This window comes from Merops nubicus, unplaced genomic scaffold (assembly GCF_000691845.1).
Source record: "Merops nubicus isolate BGI_N331 unplaced genomic scaffold, ASM69184v1 scaffold20217, whole genome shotgun sequence".
Lineage (NCBI taxonomy): Eukaryota > Metazoa > Chordata > Aves > Coraciiformes > Meropidae > Merops > Merops nubicus.
The window spans coordinates 16,132-36,742 of record NW_008618554.1 but is presented as its reverse complement, the minus strand read 5'-3'; the positions used below and the strand labels follow the sequence as shown (position 1 = coordinate 36,742).

General features: G+C 36.7%; 1 protein-coding gene across 1 annotated transcript in view; it reads right to left on the bottom strand.

Annotated features, from left to right (window-relative positions):
- Positions 1-4,705: 4,705 nt before the first annotated feature.
- LOC103776009 (cAMP-specific 3',5'-cyclic phosphodiesterase 4D-like) overlaps positions 4,706-20,611 on the bottom strand; it is a gene marked incomplete at both ends in the record, with an annotated part of 20,625 nt that continues 4,719 nt past the window's right edge. The window contains 3 exons of the mRNA XM_008943489.1: positions 4,706-4,755; positions 5,963-6,036; positions 10,969-11,005. Coding sequence (XP_008941737.1) covers positions 4,706-4,755; positions 5,963-6,036; positions 10,969-11,005 — 161 coding nt within the window. The remainder of the gene's footprint in view (positions 4,756-5,962; positions 6,037-10,968; positions 11,006-20,611) is intronic.

The following is a 20,611-nucleotide window of genomic DNA, read 5'->3' as shown; positions in this document are numbered from 1 at the left end:
TATTAAATCTTATTTATTTATTAAATAATAATTGACTGTACTTTCAATGTAATAAAATCAAATCTCTAGAAAAAGAGTGGTAGATTCCATTTCAAAACCATAAACTTAACTGGGAAACCTGAAGCTGATCAAAACAAATCATGAATTGTGTTGGACAAAGCCCATGGCGAAAGGAAAAAAAAAAAAACAACAAGAAATTCTATTTAATTAGCAGGATATTGATTTCTGGTGGATTTAAGATACAGAGCCGGGCGTATAAAAAGAGTAACTCAAGGCCAATAAAAAGGAATGAAAGCATGGGGTAGCAAATAAATTCAGTTAGATTTATACCCTCATAATCTTTGCAAATTTTATTTCATAAAATCATATAATGGCTTAGGTTGGGAAAGACCCTAGAGATTATCTAATTCAACCTCCCTGCCATGAGCAGGGACACCTCTCAACTAGACTAGGCTAGTTCTTTATTGCTGTGTTTTATATATATATGACAAGATCTGAAGGGGTTTTCCTGTAAACGAAGTCACATGCTTCCGACATTTCAATAAACGAAATCTAATTTATTCATTAAAAATTCCATATATTTTCCTCTATCTGATGAAATAGGTTTGGTTAGTTTTTGATGCAAAGCTGTTAAGTGTAAAAAACTTCTAAAAGGTGAAACTTTGCAATTATGATTTATTTCATGATGAAATTAAATTCCTTTTTTTGTTACATATACAAATCTTCACTTACAGATCCTTTGGCACTGCATTTGTCATAGAAAGGACCACTTATGTAAACTATACTTAAATTCACTTCAAAGCTATTACTATGAGTTAGGCATAATGGCTATCTAATATATGCATATATAAGAATCAGTCCCTGTGTCTGTGATTTCAGGTTACCTAAGACTTGCCAGTTAATCAGTAGTTGTCATAGTTATCAAAGTCCTAGAAAATCTGTCTTTTCAACAAACTTATCTCCTTCTGAATGCAGAATATTTGCACAAAAAAGATCAGACAGAGTTTGCAAATTGTCTTTAGTGTACAGAGAAATTGTGAGATCTTGTATCTGTTTTAAATTTGAAGAAAGACCTGCTAGACCTGTTATTACAGTTCCTTCCTAATCAATTATTCTGATTTAGAAATGCAGATATTAGAACTGTAGCAATCAAAAGATATCTAATGCTTGCTCACTATTTTATCAGTGAAAAATTAAAACTTGCAACTTCCGTCCTTGAGCCACAGCTAGTTTCTTTTTTTTCTTTTTTTAAAAAAATTTTGTAATTTTTTTTTTAAACCTTATTTGTAATTCACTGGTTGTGTCATGTTAAGAGAAGTACTATCAACATGAAATAGCATTCATATCACTGCTGGAACATGTGAGTCAGTGAGAACACCATGCATGGAAGCACTGTACAGCAAACAGTTATCCCAGGCTGGGCTCAGTCCTGGCAGAAAGATGGCATTTTTAGGGTACAATTCATCTCCCTTTAAAGAGGATAGCTAACAAGTCAGTTTGCATGTCTGCTTATTCACAATGACTATAAGGAACTCTAAAGAGCCTATAAAACAGATATCCACACCCTAAATATCTAAAGCAAGTATAAAGTGCCATCTAAGGAGTCTGTTGCTACATGAAAAGTTCCCAACTCCTACCCCATAATTCATCTGCAAAAGAAACATTCAGCAAGCCATAGCATACATGGCTGATATGTGAAGATCAAGTATGCCATTTATATTTATTAGTTTCTTTCAACAGAGTTTCCAAAAGGGATTCATGTGGATATATTGAGTACAACGCAGTATATTTTGATCATCAACTTCTAGAGATTTACACTTAAAAGCTGCAGCAAATTTTAAGGCCACCATAGCCATTGTAGCCATTCTATGAATTTGAACATTTGATTTCTGTGCTGTTTCACTTCTCAGTTCCACAGTTTCTTTGTCTTTTGCTAATGTATTTTCATTTATGCCTCAGGGTGAATTCTAAAATAGTAAGTGGGAGAATTTTGCTCTTGCTATTTTAGTCATTTGGCTTCACCAAAATCCTTTTTTATCTTTCCCTGTCATGTTCCTTGTATCTTCTGCAGAAGTTCCTTTCCACTTCACTTATGCTTTCTGTGATCAACTTGTTCCTCAGTTAGAGTCTTCCAAAAGACACTTCTTCCATGAAGCTAAGCAACATAAACTCTCCATCTTAAGTATCTATTTCTGGTTTAGCAGTGATGTTTAGTGACACTGTGCCTTCCAGTCACCTAGTTTGTTACACTGGTGATCAGTTCTTCCTGAGATTGCTGGCTTAGCCACCTGGGTGATGTGATGAACTCTGAGAACAGCATGACCAAGAGGATTTCTCAGAAGGAAAGATCTGGACAATCTACATTTCAAACATTCCCCAGAAGAATTCAAAAAACTCAGTAGCATCTGAAAGGGTTTTGAATCATTCTGTGAAGAGCAGGAAGAGTGTTTTCAATGAATCTTCCTCCTTGGCATAGTGCTGTATGTGTTTTACTAGGATTTATATGCCCTAAGAAAACACCTATGCATACTTCCGTGCTTATGCCGTGAAATTTGTTGCTATGGAAATATCAAAACCAGTCTATGACTAAGAATGGGCAAACCTGTTCAGACAAAATAGTATCCAGCCTCCATTCGACAGTCAAAATTAATTGTAACTATATTTGTGCTTTATAGTGGCCTAATATCTTTCCTGTATCGTTAAAGGCACTTACAGCCAATGCACACAGGTCCCAGCTTACTCACTTTAATGCATAATGCACAGCAATTCCATCAGTATCTCTGAGAAATTAGATTAAGCTGAATTAGATTAAATTATCCTTACTTTTCTTTGCCTTCTATGGCTTCGTTTAAATTTCTTGGCACAGAAGCATTTTCTAGATTAACTGAAACACTGACTGTATCACCTTCATTCTAAACATTAAAACTTCAGATGATTTATTGCTTTTGACATGTAGAGTGCACTCTGTGGATTAACTGAATGGAAACCCTCAGATTGAGGGGAATTTATAAAGAGCAACATCATCTTCCAGTAGAGTGTGTCTTGGGTCTTGCTGTCTGAGCAGCTTCTCCTGCTAGAGAAAAGAAGCTGACCTCAGGCAAAAAAACTGTGGGAGGGCATGAAAGGTAGGCTTGCTGTGGCTTCATATGCATGCATATCTTCTCTTCTGGATATCACATTTTCTGTTACTGTCAGGGATTTTAATGTGTTACAGGCTTTCTAAAGTTAGTACCTACCTTGAAACCAAAGAACTAGCCCTGTTTTCTAGTATCTCTAAATCCAGTTAACAGACTTCTGGATGACTGTGTTGTATGAGACAAATGCCACAATTAAAAATAGGTGTAACATCTGTCAATAACTGCAATGTCTCATGCAGAGTCATTTGCAACCAACACCCAAAATTGCCTCTTAAAGGAATACATTAACAAAGGATTATGATTATAATTGATCTAAGCATTTATCTGTCTCCCCTTCCTTTTTATTTAATTACTATGAATTTAAATATGATTGCAGCACATTCTTAACTAAGGATGCTTTTCTGTTTATAGAACAGATTTAAAGATTTAACCCTCTATTCCCCTATGAGCCCCTCCTCCCCCCTGCTTAGATTACATGATAATTGCTAGGAGAGGAAAATTGTACAGAAATGCCAAGATTGGCTCTTGTAGAGGTAAATATGGATATTGTGTGTCCCTAATTGAAAAAGACTAACAATATTAATTTATTCCAGAGCCTAAAGACAGGAACTATGGAACATGACAAAGACACACTTCTCAAAAGAGCTGAAATACTGTTTCTTCCTTGAGTTGCAAATATTATGCAATTAAAAAGACTAAATATTTTGAAAATTCTGGAAATATTGCATTTTTAATTTATATAAGAATTTGTCTGTTTAATAAGTGTCTGTAGACTTTTATTAAGAGGCAGAGCAAATGCTCTTTCACTCTGCCAATGCATCACAAAGAAAGTGACTACTTGGAAAATTGCAGTGTAAGAACACATGAATTAATATGATGTAAAAAATACATCATGCAGGTCGAACAAAGTGTGTTCCCATAGAGATGCCCAAGGCTAAGTTGCCGTAATAGTAATAAAAAGTGATACAGGGTAAAATTTTCAGAAGTGTTCTTATAACTGACAATGACTGTCCTGTTTTCAAGGTAATGTTTCTTTAGAAATAGTAGTGCCTTTTACGATGTAATTATTTTTCTCTTACGCACATAAAATTGTCATAGAAATAGAATTTACTGTCCTATATCAGAAAGGTCAGCGCTGAAAATGTGTCCTCGTTTCCTAAGGGCTTGCAATGCAAACACTTCACCTTAGTATAGCTACAGAACTTCATGTCCAAACTGAAAGGTCGTTGTATTTTTCATACCAGTTATTTCTACTATATGTCATTGCAAAAAAATGTTACTAATAAAGGTAAGCATGGCACAGGAATATACTGGTATATAAAGGAAAAAGAAAAAAAAAATTGGGAAAGAAATTGAAACCAGGATAATAAGATAGGAAGCTAACATGATACAACACCAAAAGTCACCAATTTGTGTCACATCATTCAAATCCTCTTTAAAAATAAATTTATAAAATATACAGTTAATGTAATAAAATGCATATTTCAGTGATATGTTTTTATAAATAATTATTAAATTTAGAAAACCATGATGGTTTCACAGAGAAATTTTAGTGATATTCTTCTTACCTGTTATAGTTGCTTTGTTAATAGAGGGTTGGTTACACATTGGTGACCGTCTGTTTAAAAGAAAAGAGGAAAAAAAAGGTATAAGCCTGATAAACTCGCAGATGACGGAATCCTTGAACAATATAATAGAAAATAATATTTCATTGGGAAATTATTTGGGGCTGGAATACCTTGGCATTGCCCAGAAAAGCTCATTTAGAACAGGTGTTTCTTTCTAGTGTAGAAAGGAATTTAAAACTGACTCTGAAACCTTTCTGTACATAGGGAACTTGAAGAGAAGAATATTTTAGTAACTGACAAGTTCATTAAAAATCTGCCTGATCATACTGAGACCTTATACCTAGCTTTAAGTTTGATTCATATACAAAGTTATCATTATTCTAACATGGCTTATACTTTCCACATTCTCTGACTTGAAATACTTTTAAAAATATATATTTTTCACTCTATAATTTTGCATAGATATTATTTTTCATATACCTTTCACAATAATCTTTAGGGCAAAGAGCTCACCCAGCTTTGCCCACTGAAGAAAGCTAGAAGTTGCTGGACTGTCATAGCTGCATAGGGATTGCTGCAAGGAGGGTACAGTTAGGGTCTGCTTATTCCAGTCAAGGGGGCTGGAAGTATCTTTTGATGACACTGCATATGCAGTGGTAGGCAGCTATCTTTGGAATGCTAATTATTAATCAGTTTTAAACACACACATTTTGGGTGAAGGAAATAACTACACTACAAAATTTGCCTATGTATCTAACATTAATGTTAACTGTGATGCTGTAACATGGTTGGATAGAGATTGTATTTATAATATTTCATTTACAGACATGAACTCCTGTGGATAAGTGGGATGTCATCATCTTGGATGAGTTAGGCGGAGTTCTAGGTTCAGATCATGCAAGTAGCTCACAATGAGTGTAGCTGTCTGCTCACTCTGGTTCAGTTGCAGGAGTCACACTCTCCCTGAATAATCATCTTTGAGTGATCTTTGACATATGACTAATTTACTGAAATTCACATAAATTACTCAAACTCCCTAAGTTTATGCAAGCACGGCAATGCAAGAGCAATTAGGCAAAGGGGCTGTTGTCTCAATTAGCAAGTATAGTATTTTCAAGGATTAATAAACTCATTTATTCATCCAGTATGCTGGTTTGGTGGCACAGACTGAAATCTATTACAACTAATTTGTTATTCTTAGTTTACATTTTAAAAGTATCACTGTAAAAAGTTCAGTGGTGAAAACTTGACACTCACTTGCTGGGTGCCCTGTCTTGTAAATTTGTTAATGCAGCGAAGTTATTCCGTACAGTACGCAGGCTGGCCAGCACCTGAAACAGACAGAATGGTTTCAGTCTACATTTCTGCAGAGGTGAGACTGATTCATCTCTGCTCCACTGCACTGGAAGAAAAAGGAAAGGACATAGCAAAACAACTGTAAAAGGTTTCCAAGGTTGGTTTGTCTGAAGCCTTTGGCCATTATTTAACAATGGCATGTCTGTAATACAAGGGCGATGGTTTATTACTTTTTTTTTTCCCCTCATAAACAACTCTTTATTTGTTTAAAGGCAGACTTACTTGAAAAGGAGGAAAGTTTTTCACAGAATACTACTTAGTTCTTTAAAATGACCATAAAAGCATTAATGTTCAAAAGATAATAGGCCATTCAAGCCTGATACTTCATGCATAAGAAATTATTACAAAATCTTCCATTTGTAGTTCAGCCCCCACAAACCTCAAAGGACAAAGGGAATGAGCTTGTCTAGACTGCCAGGAAAAATGAAAATGGGTCCTTTAAGGGAGGCCGTTGATTTGAGGACTTGGTGCAGAAAGCCAGAGTAAGAGGTAAGTGTCATCTGACCAGGTCGGAAATGTCTGCAGGCTTCTACAAGTTTTGTTCACTGGGAAAGAAGACAGAAATGAAATATTTCCTTTCCAGAATAAGTTCATGCAAGACAGCAGCTAGTGGAGGTAGTAGAGGAGTGTCTTCTTGTTATAAATGGCATATGCACTCTCTTCTGAAGGCAGTTGGATAAATAGAGCAAATATTGTACCATATAGGGATGATAAGATGCACCTCTCTGACCACAGAGAGTCAGAAGAGCCACAAATTGTTTGGGACCAGGCTAGGAATGTGCAGAAGCAGCAACACTAATCACTGGTATGTCTTTGAAGGAGCTGCTTGTTGTTGCTTCTCAGCCCAGACTGGACTGGTTCCATGGTGAACCCAATTTAGGAATAACAAAAGGTGGGAATGAGAATTTGGGTTGCTTAAATCTGAGTTGAGGAGGTTATAACACAGTATTCATAACCCCATAAATTTATGCATGAGGTAGGAAGGAGCTAGGAGGCTGAAGAGAAAAAAAGTCAGAGCTTGTAACAGACAGAAAATACTCAGGAGATAGTAATGACTGGCAGTGTTTATGCTCTTGTAGGTAATTCACAAATGAGTTATGATAATAAAAATAAATATATATTTGTTGCCTAATTAAACAGTATTAATTTAATTATATTTTCCTTTCTAAAGATCAAGAAGAAAACTCACAAATTTTACAGGCAGCACAGAACAGAAGTAATTACAAATGCCATCCAATTTGCATGGCCAGGGTACAGTGACACTAACAAATGTTGTATTTAGGTTTTGGATATACACTGATGGAAATCAGGCATGAACTGAGCAGGAGGGAAAAGGTCTTGGCGTTCAAAAGTTCAAAAATAAAGACATAAAATAAAAAGAGAAATGACTGAAGTATGAAAATATTGTAAAACAAAAGCATGAATTGAAGGTAAAAAGAGCAGGAAAGCATAAACTGAAAAAAGACACACATTATAGTGACTGCAGTCCACTTTCAGTTCCCTTCAGTCAACCTGCCTGGGTACAGTTTATGTGTGCCAGGATGCTGAGATGGCTTGTATGTGATAGTAGCATCAGAGAAATGCATCTGTGTGGCTCTCAGAGCTGCGTCAGGCCATGAAAAAAAGTAACTGGTTTTCTAGGTTGCAAGTTCCTGCTCGATAAGTATGGTTGGACTCAAACTGGTTGTATATTCAGGTACATTGAGAATTTGGAGCACATACAAAGGTAGCTAAGTGACTCATTGGTAAGTGTTCTCAGGTACAGCCATTCATGATAGCTCAGCCTTTGCTGGACTGCAGGGAATGACTTGGCACCTGATGCACAGGGCTGAATTTCAGAAATGCTAGTAGCCTAGGCATGATGCCACATGAGAACATGAACCTAGCTGAGGACTGTGTTGAATCTGAAATAACAGGACATTTACCATGTGGGTTGCGGGGCAAAGAAGTACACAGAGCTGCAAGGCTGCTCAGGGCCAGTGAGGAGTGGAGGCTAATGAGCCTAGCTGGCCTGATGTTTGGGTCCTTGAAGAGCTTTTAGGGAGTTTCTCCACCCAGCACTATGAACATTGACCAGATTTTTCACGTCTCATACACTATGAATGTTTCCTTTTTCAGAAAGCAGAGACTTGATTGTTTGGGTTTTATGTCCCTCTATTTGTTCTTCTGGCAGGTAAGATAAATGTCTTGTAGGTCCAGGGGTGAAATGTCCAGTATCTGCCCAGCATCCCAGATACTTTGCGTAGATGCACATATTTTGACAGTTTCTGCAAGTTCTGGCAGGGGGGTTGGACTCGATGATCTCTGGAGTTCCCTTCCAACCCCTAACATTCTGTGATTTTGTGATTCTGTGAAGGTGTTCCCGCACACATAGCAATGAATGTAAAACTGATGACAAAAACTTCGGCCATTGGCTACAATGGAACTAAACAGCTTGATTTATTCTATAAAAGTATTCTTATTTGTAAGTCTATTATATTATGGTATAAGTACATAAAATAATATTTCAAAGTTTCATTATAATTTCCTTTAAGTGGCAGTTTCTTTGTGCTGAATATTTCTAGAGTTAGATTTGTGAGCAAAAATCAACCAGTCATCTCCAAACCTCTTTAGGTTTAATCCCTAAGTAAATATTATTTTCAGAATTAAGTCATATACAAACACTTGCAAGTGAATGAAAAAAATCAAATTATGAAAACCCTAGAGAATTTGTCCTTAAATTTCAGATCACTCAAATAACTTCATTTTGAGTAGTGAAATTCTGTGAATAACTGAATTACAGTAGTTGCTGTATATTAAAACATAAGGAAATGCAACTAATAATATTGTTGTAATTTTTAAATTTTAGCTTACAAAATTTGATTCTGGTAAAAACACCAAATTATCTTGTCCTGGAGTCAGATTCTATGAGGGGAACATAGCATGCCATGCTGCCTTTGGTTAACAAATGCAGCTGTGCTACCATGGTGATGTGCTGAATAGAAACAGACCTGCTAAAATTGAAAGTATTACCACCAGGTGGCTCGTGGTCAGAGGGAACAAGCCTCCTGATCAACTGAAGAAATTATGGTTGGTTTGAAATAACTGGAATAACTGTGTTCCAAATGCCATAATCTACTGCTTGCCACCAGGAAGCCCCGGATGGATTAAAGCAGTGCTTTTGCTGTTTGCAACACAAAAAATGCAATGATGATGATGCTACATGATGAAATATTGCTCTAGGAAGTTATTAAAATAGTATTTTTGTACAATGCATAGACATTATACTGGCACAGAGTATCCAATTTCTGAAGTCCTGCGTGAGGCTTAGTGCTGCTCATATAACTCACAGAAGGGCCCTGTGCTTAGCTGCAGATGCAGGCCAATGTGGGAGATGGGATTTTGCATATTCAAATGATTTTTAGGTAAGAGCTATGTTTTTCTGAAGAGTCACTTCCCCTCTATTAGGCATGCTCTCTCAACTGCATCTATATTTCCCCTGTGTCAGGGAATGTGACATGTGATAACACCCTGTGAATATTCTTTCCTCTGTTCAATTAAAATGAAAACAGATTGACTTAAACCACTGCTAATAGGGTTTTAATCCATCGATTATTATCAATAATGCCCCATCAATTAGGGCACCCTGGTGCATGTATCAGTAACATTCAACTGCTTCTGCTTTAAAATGAAAATGCTCTTAAAACAAACAGGGTATTTTGTCCGAGGGAAAAAAATACTCATAAATGGGTTGTAATATTTGCTGGTTTTCTGGGCATACTATAACCTGTCTTACCTCTGTGGCATAATTTCTAATAACAATTCAGCTGACAAAGAGCATGAACTCAGCTATAGTAAATATTAATGGATTGCTTGGCCACTGTACATTTTGTATTATTTCTGTGCTCAGGGGTTAGGATTTTTATATTTTCTGAGGAACTAAAACTAGAGGTGATTTTACTTATTTTTTCTTCTTGTTTTTCTTGTAATTTCTTCTCTTTCATTATTGTTGAAGTATATTTACCATTTGGGAGATATCGAAGTACTCTTCATATTAAGGATTTGATCAGCCAGTGTTGTATAAACACTTTATCTGTTTACAATATCATTAAATATATAGTAAACTATGAAATTTTTATTTGTTATCAGCTCATCATTAGACCAAAGCATCTGCATATTCAGACTGAAGTTGGATCTTATTCTTGAGACAGGTGTGTGACTCAACCTCTCTTCTTACCGTTCACCTTCAATCACATATGACTTCCAGGTTTATTTTTTCCCCCTGTTGTTACACTCAATTAACTTGAATTCCTATCTATTACAGGGTAAAACCTATCATTGTGAGTTCAAGGAATAACACTGTTAACTTCCCATATGTTGTATGACAGCTCTGTTGCTAAAAGTTGTGGAGTTTTCTATATCTAAATGATATAGAATTTTGACCTGATACTTTATAAAACAAAATCTGAATGGAACATGAAACAAATAGAGATGGTTTTGTAAAGGAAATTAAGTATTCTGGCTAAAACTTATCTTGCATCTGAAAGTTACCTTGTTTTGAATGCATAAAAGATGTTCAAAAGGAGAAATTATAATTATAAAAAGCAGGAGGATAAGAGAGAGCACAAATTTGTCTTCATCATGACTGTCCACTACAGTATTTGAAAGGAGATCAGTCAGAAGTGTTTATCGTGTTGTTGCACTTCACCATTTTAGACAATAAAGAAACATTAAAAGAGACGTGTAGATAACAACAATGGGATGCTTATAACTTTCTGTTTTGATATTTTTTTTCCCATTTCAAGCACATTTATCTAATATAATATTAACAATGGAAAACAGCTGTTTTGGATAGTTGGTCTTTAAATTGCAATATAAGAATTGCATATTTAAATTGCATATAAGAAATATGGCAAAATTGTGCCTACCTGAGCAAATGGTGTCACAATCAAGTCATCTCCGTGTCTGAAAAAGTGAGCAGAGTTTTAAGTTAGGTATTACTGCAAACTTGCCTCACTGCTTTAACAGAAAGAACGTCAAGTTTTATGTTTAACAGAAAGAACATAGGGTAGGTAACTCCAGTTTTATTCTTCTGCAGATACTACTGCTGTTTTACACATTCTTTGAGAAGTAAGTATCAACTTAGTTATTACCTAACTGCCTGGTGCATCTATGAGATGGCTCATGAACCAGCCAGTTTCTGAGCTGCGGGCTGGGCAGGTGACCAACTGCCCAAGTCTGATTTGCAGAGATTTCATCCCACAGGATGGAGGTGAAAATACTGAAAGTGATGCCACGAAGGGTTACTAGCAAGTTTGTGAGACTGGATGGGCAAGTAATCGCAGATGGCTGGGCAGCACATCGCAGATGAATAAAAACCTAGTAAAACTTCCAGACTGACTCATTTCTATAGCTAGAGGGGGTGTGACTGTGTGTGTCGTTGCTGTGGCAACATCACCCACGCCATGGGGTGACGTATGGGCAAGATGCCAGGATGACGCACTGGAGGGGAGGAGAGAGGAAGGGAAAGAGGGATTCTTTTGCTTCAGCAATGAAAGCTGCCACTTGATACCGTTTCCAAAAAATATAGTCTCATAAGTACAAGTAGGACGACAGTTGAGCTTAAGAGTAGCATCTGTAGTGCTGATGATATGGAGTCAGACCTCTCCAGGACACCACAGGGACAGGGAAAGCTTGGGAGTTTTCAGTTATCAGATCTAGTATATGGCAGCAATCATGATGAAAAGAAATTTTCCAAAGGCAATAATCTAATATGACTCGTTTTAATTTTCCTGTAATTTCCTGCCGTGAATTTATCATGATGAGTTACAAATTGCAGCTTTCAGCAGAAATTGTCATTGATTTGGTGTAATTTTAATGTTTAAGTTTGATCATAAAATGGCACTATTTAACAATGGACTTCAAACATATGAAAATCTAATCAGAAAAAGGCTTTCTGATAAATAGAGAAATATGATTTGCCTTTGAGTTACTACATACTTCTCAGAATTTATATACTATCCATAAGACAGTAATGTTTTTACAGATATTGCAAGCACCTAATAAAAAAGCAATAACTACAACCAGTTCACTAATGATCAGGATTGTTTAATGGGTTACACAGCAACACAAAGGCTTCAGCAGAAGACAAGCCATATCTGTTTCTCCCTTTTCTCTCCTTAAACATCCATAGTGTGAATATGTATGCTACCTCGCTTCCAGAAACATTACTCTCTTTGTCTTCAAATTCTGTGAAATGGTACTATCTCCTGTGTGATACCTAGCTTACCTGTTCCTCAGTAAAATCTGTTCATTTCTTGCCTTTTATAAAGGATATTTTTACTATTTGTGTATAGATACTCCATTTTATCTTCTGTTTTGACACTTATAAGAGGAGCAGCTATGTAGAGCAAAGAATATGCATTAATCATCTGAATGAATTCTGCAGAGATGGAAGAGCCTAGGGTCTCAAGTAAATTATTTGCCAGTCTTCCTCACACCTACACACTTTACATGTTACTCAGGTCGTACAGGCAAAAAAAGTAAACAAAGGGTTGAGCAAATTCTTAGAAGTGAGTGTATTTTCTGAGCAATCAAATTCCTCACAGATCCTGTATCTAAAATCAATATGCAAGCCCATGTTTTATGGATCTACTTCACACATTTGGAAACTGTGAAGAGGGAAAATGGAGGAGATTTTAAGAAGTTTACAAGAAGCAGCAGTACTGCACAAAGAACAAAAATATTACAATTGTTTCTACCTGTAAATAAGCCACATAGTGTAGAGCTAGTTCTTTCTAGTGTCACGAGCATCGGTCAGTGGCAAACATTCTGAATGCCCAGCATATGACACAAATGCATAAAATATTCATCAGTGTTTCAAATTCCATGGCAACTATTAGAACATAGATATTAACTGTCAAAATACAGATTGGCAAAACTATGAAAATAGGGTGGTTCTTCTTCTTAAAATCTCTTACAGACTTCTTTACTGGAAGTGATACTTTGTTGCTCTTCTCATTCACTGACCTTGTTTGCCACCCATTGAATCCTGAGGCACTTCTAAGAGGCAACAAGTATATGTTACTGGGTTTTCTGCCCTGGAAGTGTTATTTTTCTTCTTTTCTATAAAATAGAATGACCTTATTCTAATTTTCAGACTACATTCATACTGAGCTCTTGGTGGACTGCATTTCATCAGAGAACACTGACAAAATACTGTATCTTGTTATTTTTTAGAGAGGGCATTATTAAATATTAATTTAATATACTGAAATAAACCCAGGATTTACTTTTAATTTTTCAGATGCCCCTTCTGTCAAGACCAACAATTCCAGAAATTATCACTATTTTGGTGAAAGCATGATACTGAAAGTACAGTCATCCACAGTTGTTTATCCATGATAAACTGCATAGACCCTTTTGCACAGAAAAGTAATTGCATAGTGCAATAAGAAATCTTTAATCTACATTAGCTCAGGAAATCTGCAAAAGGTGAGAGTGCTCAAAAAAGGAGTAGACAGGTTCTAAATATAGACACAGCTGTTAACCTTTAAGGTTAGAAGAAAATTGTTCATGTCAATGTTAAATTCTGTTAACTAGTATGTGTGGCATACTTGTTCATATCTTAATTTTTTAAAGGAAAGACAAATTTGAAAGCAGAATAGCCCCCAAATTTAAATTCATCAAAACCACCACCTCCAAAAGAGACTGCTAAAGCACTCAACAGTCTGCATGAGATCAGTCACTGTTCACAAAATCACAAATCACAGGCTAAATCAAAATCACAATCTATCACAAAACACAGTCCAAAATTCCATTAGGAGACCAAAGATTATATAATGTATTGCAAGTTATTTACTACACTGAAGTGATGAGCCTGGCCTACTGCAAATTTTATGGGCTTTTCTTCCTAAACTCTGGCATGGGGGTTGGACTAGATGATCTTTTGAGGTCCCTTCCAACCCCTAACATTCTGTGAATTTATGTGAACTTTCCTATGGAACATACTTGAACTCATTCTATATAACCTATGATGGTCCCCATGCCAAAGAATCATAGAATCACTATGGTTGGAAACGACCTCTAGGATCATCAAGTCCAACTTCCATCCCAGCATCTCCCTAACCACTAGACCATAGCCTCAAGTGCTACATCTACTCGTTTTTTGAACACCTCCAGGGCTGATGGCAATGCCACCTCCCTGGGCAGCCTGTTCCAGTGCCTGACCACTCTCTCAGTAAAGAATTTCTTCCTAAAATCCAATTGAAACCTCCTCTGGCACAACTTGAGGCCATTTGCACTCATCCTGTCATCAGTAATTTGGGAGAAGAGACCAACACCAGCCTCACTACAACCTCCTTTTAGGTAGCTGTTGGGAGTAATAAGGTCTCCTCTCAGTCTCCTCTTCTCCAGACTAAACAACCCCAGTTCCCTCAGCCACTCCTCATACAGCATGTTTTCCAGAGATAAAAGGGATATGCTAAATCGGAAGTTAGACAAATATGTTCAGCTGATTGTTGCCAAATAAAAGGTACAAAAAATCTGCTTCCTTTCCTCAAGATCAGCATTAACTTGTCTCTTCTGTCTCAAATACAGAGCAGTAATTGACTTTCCCTCTACTAAAAAAGAACTTATCATTGTATGTATGAATGGACAGAGAGAGAAGGAGGCAGGAAGATGATAGGCAAAGTGACTGCATAACCTTTATTTCTTAATGAAGTTGGGATAATTTAATATAATCATCTAATAAGAGGAGTAGCTAGAGAGACATTCTGCAGACATGCTGAGATACAGTTAAAAAACAGGTGTTTGGTTTTTTTGTTTTGTTTTGGTTTGTTTTTTTTTTTTTTTAATGTGGTCAGAAAAAAAATAAGGCTATCCATTAAGGAGAACTAAGTTTCAGACCCTAGAGACCACTAGAAATGTGAGTCTGCACTTGCTAGTGGGCAGCTTCACAAGGAATGTCCTGAATAAGATTTGTCTTTGTAAAGGCCAGGGTAAATGCAGATCACACAAAAATGTAGACACACGTGAAGACTATCGAGTGAGTGATCTTGAGGACATGTCTTGCAGATGGGAGACATAAACAGGGTAAATAAAAGCCCTGTCTAAATTGAGGGCAAAAGATGTGCAGAGCATACTTACACCAATTTGACTCATAACTTTTCATGAAAAAAAATACAGTCAAAATAAAATTTCTGGTTAATCTTCATACAGATTTTATAGCATAAATAATAAGACCAGTGGAAAGAATCTCAATGCTTTGTATCAGTTTAAAGGATGTTCATACTGGTTTGCCATACTCCTCCATTTAAGTGAAAAACTCATCTCCCCAGTCTAAGTTCTGGCTGAGGCTGCTGGTCAAGCTTTCAGTCTCTGGCTACACACTTGGGACATAGCCTGTTTGAAAGAATAAAGCTGCCAACAGACTTTAAAAAGCCCTGAGGGAGAGTGGCTGTGTAGAATCCCTGAACTGTGCTTCACAGCAAGTACTAAGAGTTTTGTCACATTGCTGCAAGAATGGACTCCATTTTTACTGACTGTATTTGGGCATTTGAAAATTTGTGTTAATATAGAAGTATAGCAAACATAAAAGCAAGGGAAAATCCATACTATCTCCACACAATGTGTAAAATAGAAGACGAACATAAAAGTAGTCTTCTATTTGAAACAGTAGATCTATTGCTGCCTCCTTTTTCAGTTCTAAACATCAACATTTGTATTAAACATGACATCCACTCATTTCTGTAGACAAGACTGATTCAGACTCACTGTCCAGTAGCATGCTATACATATGGCTTAGATAAGACATTCTTGTTTTGCTTGCATATATGCTGGTGCACAAATATACTACGTGCAAAACCACAAATGGAGGACAGAGAGTAAGGTGATCAATTACCCTAATTGCCAGGATTTTTTTTTTTTTCTTTGCCTCAATACTGTTTTACTAGATGAAGCCAAATAAACACACCAGAAACTTGTGAATTAAGTATGCTGAAAATATGTGCATTGGTCAGATTAAAATTTTAGCAGCAATGAAATCTGATTCTAGATTGCACTCTGATAGTAATGGAAATACTGTGTAATGATCCCACTCAGCAGAAGCTGTGCTTTAAGGACAGCAAGCTCTAGGGGTGGCTGGCTGCTCCATGTAGGTTGCACTTTATCATCATCATAAGCATTTGGAGAATCCAGATGGGCTCGTTTGCAGTACTGGTTTGTGGAGTTAGAAATCACAGGGCTCCAAGTTAGTTTATTTGTACAAAAGTAATTTAATCTAATAAGAGATAACCCAGGCCTGGCTCCAAAAGCTAAGGACATCTTTGGATAAGAGACACCTCTTAACATTGTGCCCACATTATGGGATGTCACAGAAACTGGCTTACCATTCTTCCCAGATAGTCAGGACGTTGTCAGTGATTTGCATGTCATTGAAAGGCTGAGTGCCATTTGGGAGATGATCAAGCATCTAAGTCAAGGGCTAGAGACTATGATACTGTGGGCAGGTAGGTATCTGGGGTTGAGAGACCACGCAACTGAAATTGTCCATTGAATCATGAACTACAAAGGAAGAGGTTGTTTTTCCCAGAGCCTTTATTTATTTCTGGGAACATGTACCTTAAAGGATTTTTACAAAGAGCTACTGAAACCACTTGTTCTATCACACAGTAGACTGAAATTAGATTCTGAATGAAGCAGACTCTTGTCAGCTATTGTCTGAGCATTTCTGAACACAAAATTTTTCTATAACACCATGCAATTATGTCCTCTTGATAATTCTTTTTAATACAGCAACAGAGTTTGCCCTAATTAGTCTAAATTATTGCTGTAATACTGAGAGTTCTGGAAAGTTCAACCTACTTAATTTCAGTTGAATTTAATGAGATGGAAGAGGACTGACTCAGAAAAGCCACAGTCCCTGAGAAGTCCATTATCTCAGGCAAAAGAAAGGCTTTTTATAGTCGTTCTCCTTGGACTATCTAGTGAAGCAAGTTAGACTTAGGAAGACACAAAAAAGGGAAAAAAATATTTTCTTCCAGTTGAACTGCATTAAAACCCAAGGTGAGTAGCTACTTCAAAACTGAGAAAGACAGAATGATCATATCCATTACAGACCAAGTGACTGGAAAGGAACAGTGAATACCAAGGTGTTTTTAAATCATTATTTTGCAATTTAATCCCGGCACTATCAGCAAGTATTATCTGACTACTTGTGCGTTTTACTGTGCATTACCAGCATCCTATCCCAGTGCCTGTGCTTTTGGGCAGACTGAAACCAAGAGACTTTGCTGGTTGACAAGGGTAGCTGATTATGTTTCAGTGATGGTGATCTGAACCAAGACCCATCAATTCCAGAAGCTTCATTCAGGATTGCTGGATAGACTAGAATCAGAATCAGCTGACTAACTCAAAGAACAGGAAGTATTACAGTTTCTCCCCATTCTGTGTAATATGCTACAGGAGTACTATCAGGCTTCTTACATCTCCCATGACAGTATCATAGCACCTTTGGACGAGACCAAGGAAGATTAAGACCTTTTATGTCAGACTCAGCTAATTCTTTACTCAGGAAGCTTAAACCTCTTCTAAAGAGACTGCACTTGCACATCTGATGGGTAATCTGCATGAGGAAATCATGCAGATACTGATGTAGTGGGCCCAGATACTGATGTAGTGGGCCATCACAGGAAGACTGCAGCATGATGGGCAAGATATGAGAACACAGGGCAAGACAAGAAATCACCTGCATCTTATTGCCCCAAACAGGAAACAAACCTCAATGCTTTAATCCTACCATAATACAGCAGACCATCTAGATGACAGAATAATGGTGGACAGCTCTGAGCAACAGGCCTGCATTAAGTCTGACAGAATTATCCAGTCCTAAAGAGAAACAGAGCACATATGTTTCAGAGTGTTTCACTGGCACAGGGGATTTTCTTTCTAAAATCAGAAGGTATTGCCTTCATCGCTGCCTGGGGTTCAACTGAGGCAATGGCAACAGAAAAGAAGCTACTGCAGTGCTGTGGGTTGGTCTGTGTGTTGAAGGAGGTGTTGGATTAAGCTAGAAGACATAGCACTGTGAATCAGAAAAGAGCTGAATTCAGTCAGAAGACTCCAAGCCAAATCAGCAGTGCCATTGTCAGACTGTTCCTACAACAGAAATCATCATGTAGCTCTAGGCATGACTGTAAAACAAACAAGCATCAGGGACTAAAGGAGAGGTTCATTTTCTGCTCAGGTTAGACAAAATTAGTGAGTGGTTGTACACACAACAGAAAGCAATCAAGTTATTTCAGCTTTATGAGTTACTATTAATCAGTTTTGATTGCATTAGCTGACATATAAACTCTGAGCTTGTTGCAAGTGAAAATAAAATGCATTGCCTTGAACTACCTTTAAGCAGCAGGCATTGGGTTGCTTGCTCACACCTGCCCTGTATGCCTAAGTTTTGAGAACAGGTATGTTTGTATTACTTCTGAAGAATAAGAATACATGACTTTTCACATGAATCTCCTACTGCTGCAGGCTGAAAGGCATCCTCCCTAAAAATCTTAAGACCAGAGCTGTTGAGAACAGCACCGGTGCAAGGTAGCTTCCCAGCCTGAGCATGCTTGCTCTCGGACAGCCACAGGAAGATTGTCAAGGTTCAGAACAAAAAGGGTTCCTTAACCAAATTCAAAGGCCCCTAAATGTATCTGTTTAAGAAGAAATAAAAAGTCTTCAAGAAAAAAAAACAAGGGAAAACCATCAGAATTTCAGATTGTCCATTTTCAGGGAACGAAATCTACAGCTAACACACCATTAGTGCCATTGCAAGCTTACAGAGCATGTTTTGTGCCCTGAGAGGTGAAACAAGAACCGATATTCTTCCAGTTTGTGAAATAAATTCAGCCTGTGCATGTAGGTGATCACTGAGCTGGAAAAACAGTCGGAGAGGCATCCCCAAAACCATTCCTGTCCTTCTTTGCAAAGTTTCCTTTCTACACACCACTCCTATCCTTCAGTATTGTGTGCACACATCCTCCTTTCCCTCCCTGGCAGATTGTACAGCAAGCCTAGAGATGAATAGTGTTGTGCTGTAGCTGAAATCCCAGTTTAGAAACAATTTTGGTACCATGTTTTTAATAACATGCCACTTTTGACTGAAGAGGCTTAGGAATTCAGTCTGCTTTGTTTAGCACAAGAGTGCTAACCTGCCATTTTCTTTCAAACACCCATTATTCCTAGATGACAGGAAAAAAAACCCACCTAACATATTAGAAGTGTTTAAAGCAGAAGTGATGGGTTTAACAACTGAGAGTTATATTTGGAAACTTACTAGGTTTTGGCATTTGGGCGTAAACCAAATAATCATTCTGTATTTTCTGAATGCAAGATAAAGTCAATTTCCATCTCATTAAAATAATCAACAAAACAACAAAACCATATCAAAATATCAGAAACCATATAAAGGCAAATTAGAACACCTTAGAATCTTTTGAATTAAAAAGCCCTTCTCAATGCAAAAATATTTACAACATAACTGATTTCCTGATCAACAAATGAAACCACCACTAACATAACTTAAATTTAAACAAGCTGGATAGTACTGAATTCTTTGTTTTGGATTCCATTTGTAAAATGCCCTAAGCAACTGGAAAAGACATGGAGTTTTTTTTTTTTTTTCCAAAATGTTTTGGTTTATAACTCGAAAGAAAAAAATAAAGTTACAATAATTACTTAGCTTAATTCAAGCCACAGCCTGGAGATTTATTTGATTTATAACATCTTAAGAACAAAAAGGCAAAACCCAATGAAGCAAAATACTGGTCCATTTTTCCCAAAGCCATGTAAGTACACTTCTATTCCATGGACAACTAAATGTCTCACAAGTAATTTAACATTTTTTTTTTTTCATTAAAAATTATTTCTAAGCTGAAACACACGTATAGAAAATGCATCTTGAATTTTTTTTTTTTTTTTTTAAAGCTGGCTGGATTTTGAATTGTAATAAGCTCTTTTCAGCCAGCAATGACTGTGACATATTAATATAATAATATCACAGATTCTGAGAGAAGAACCTGATAAATTGTAAAGAACAGCAGTTCATCTGGAAAGAAAGACAGTAATTTCTAATATTAAACTGAAGTGCAGTTATTCTGCTTAGCAACTGCATGTCTTTTCTGCTCTCCTAGAATCTTGGCCAGAACCTTTTGTGGAAAAAGTTTTTTTTCCTCTGTAACTTCAGATGCATGCCCACAGCTCTTTATTAATAAATCCATACCTTCCTGGATTAGAAACAGAAGTATAAGATGTATTACTAGTAATTTGGCTTCCTGTTCTGGATGAGAAAATATATCCTCATTTCATTATTTTATTGACATATTAAAGGTTTGGGTGAACTTTATTAACCAGGTTTGCCATTTTTGTCTGCCATTAGTTTAAAGTACTTTCTCTTTATGAATCTGATCCACAATGAACACAATGCAATTTTTTAAAAAAATGAGCAGACTGTTGGGAATTGAGAAACGTGTGAGTTTATCTCAAAAATTCATTTCTCTGGCAGTTGTTCTACATGACAGCTAA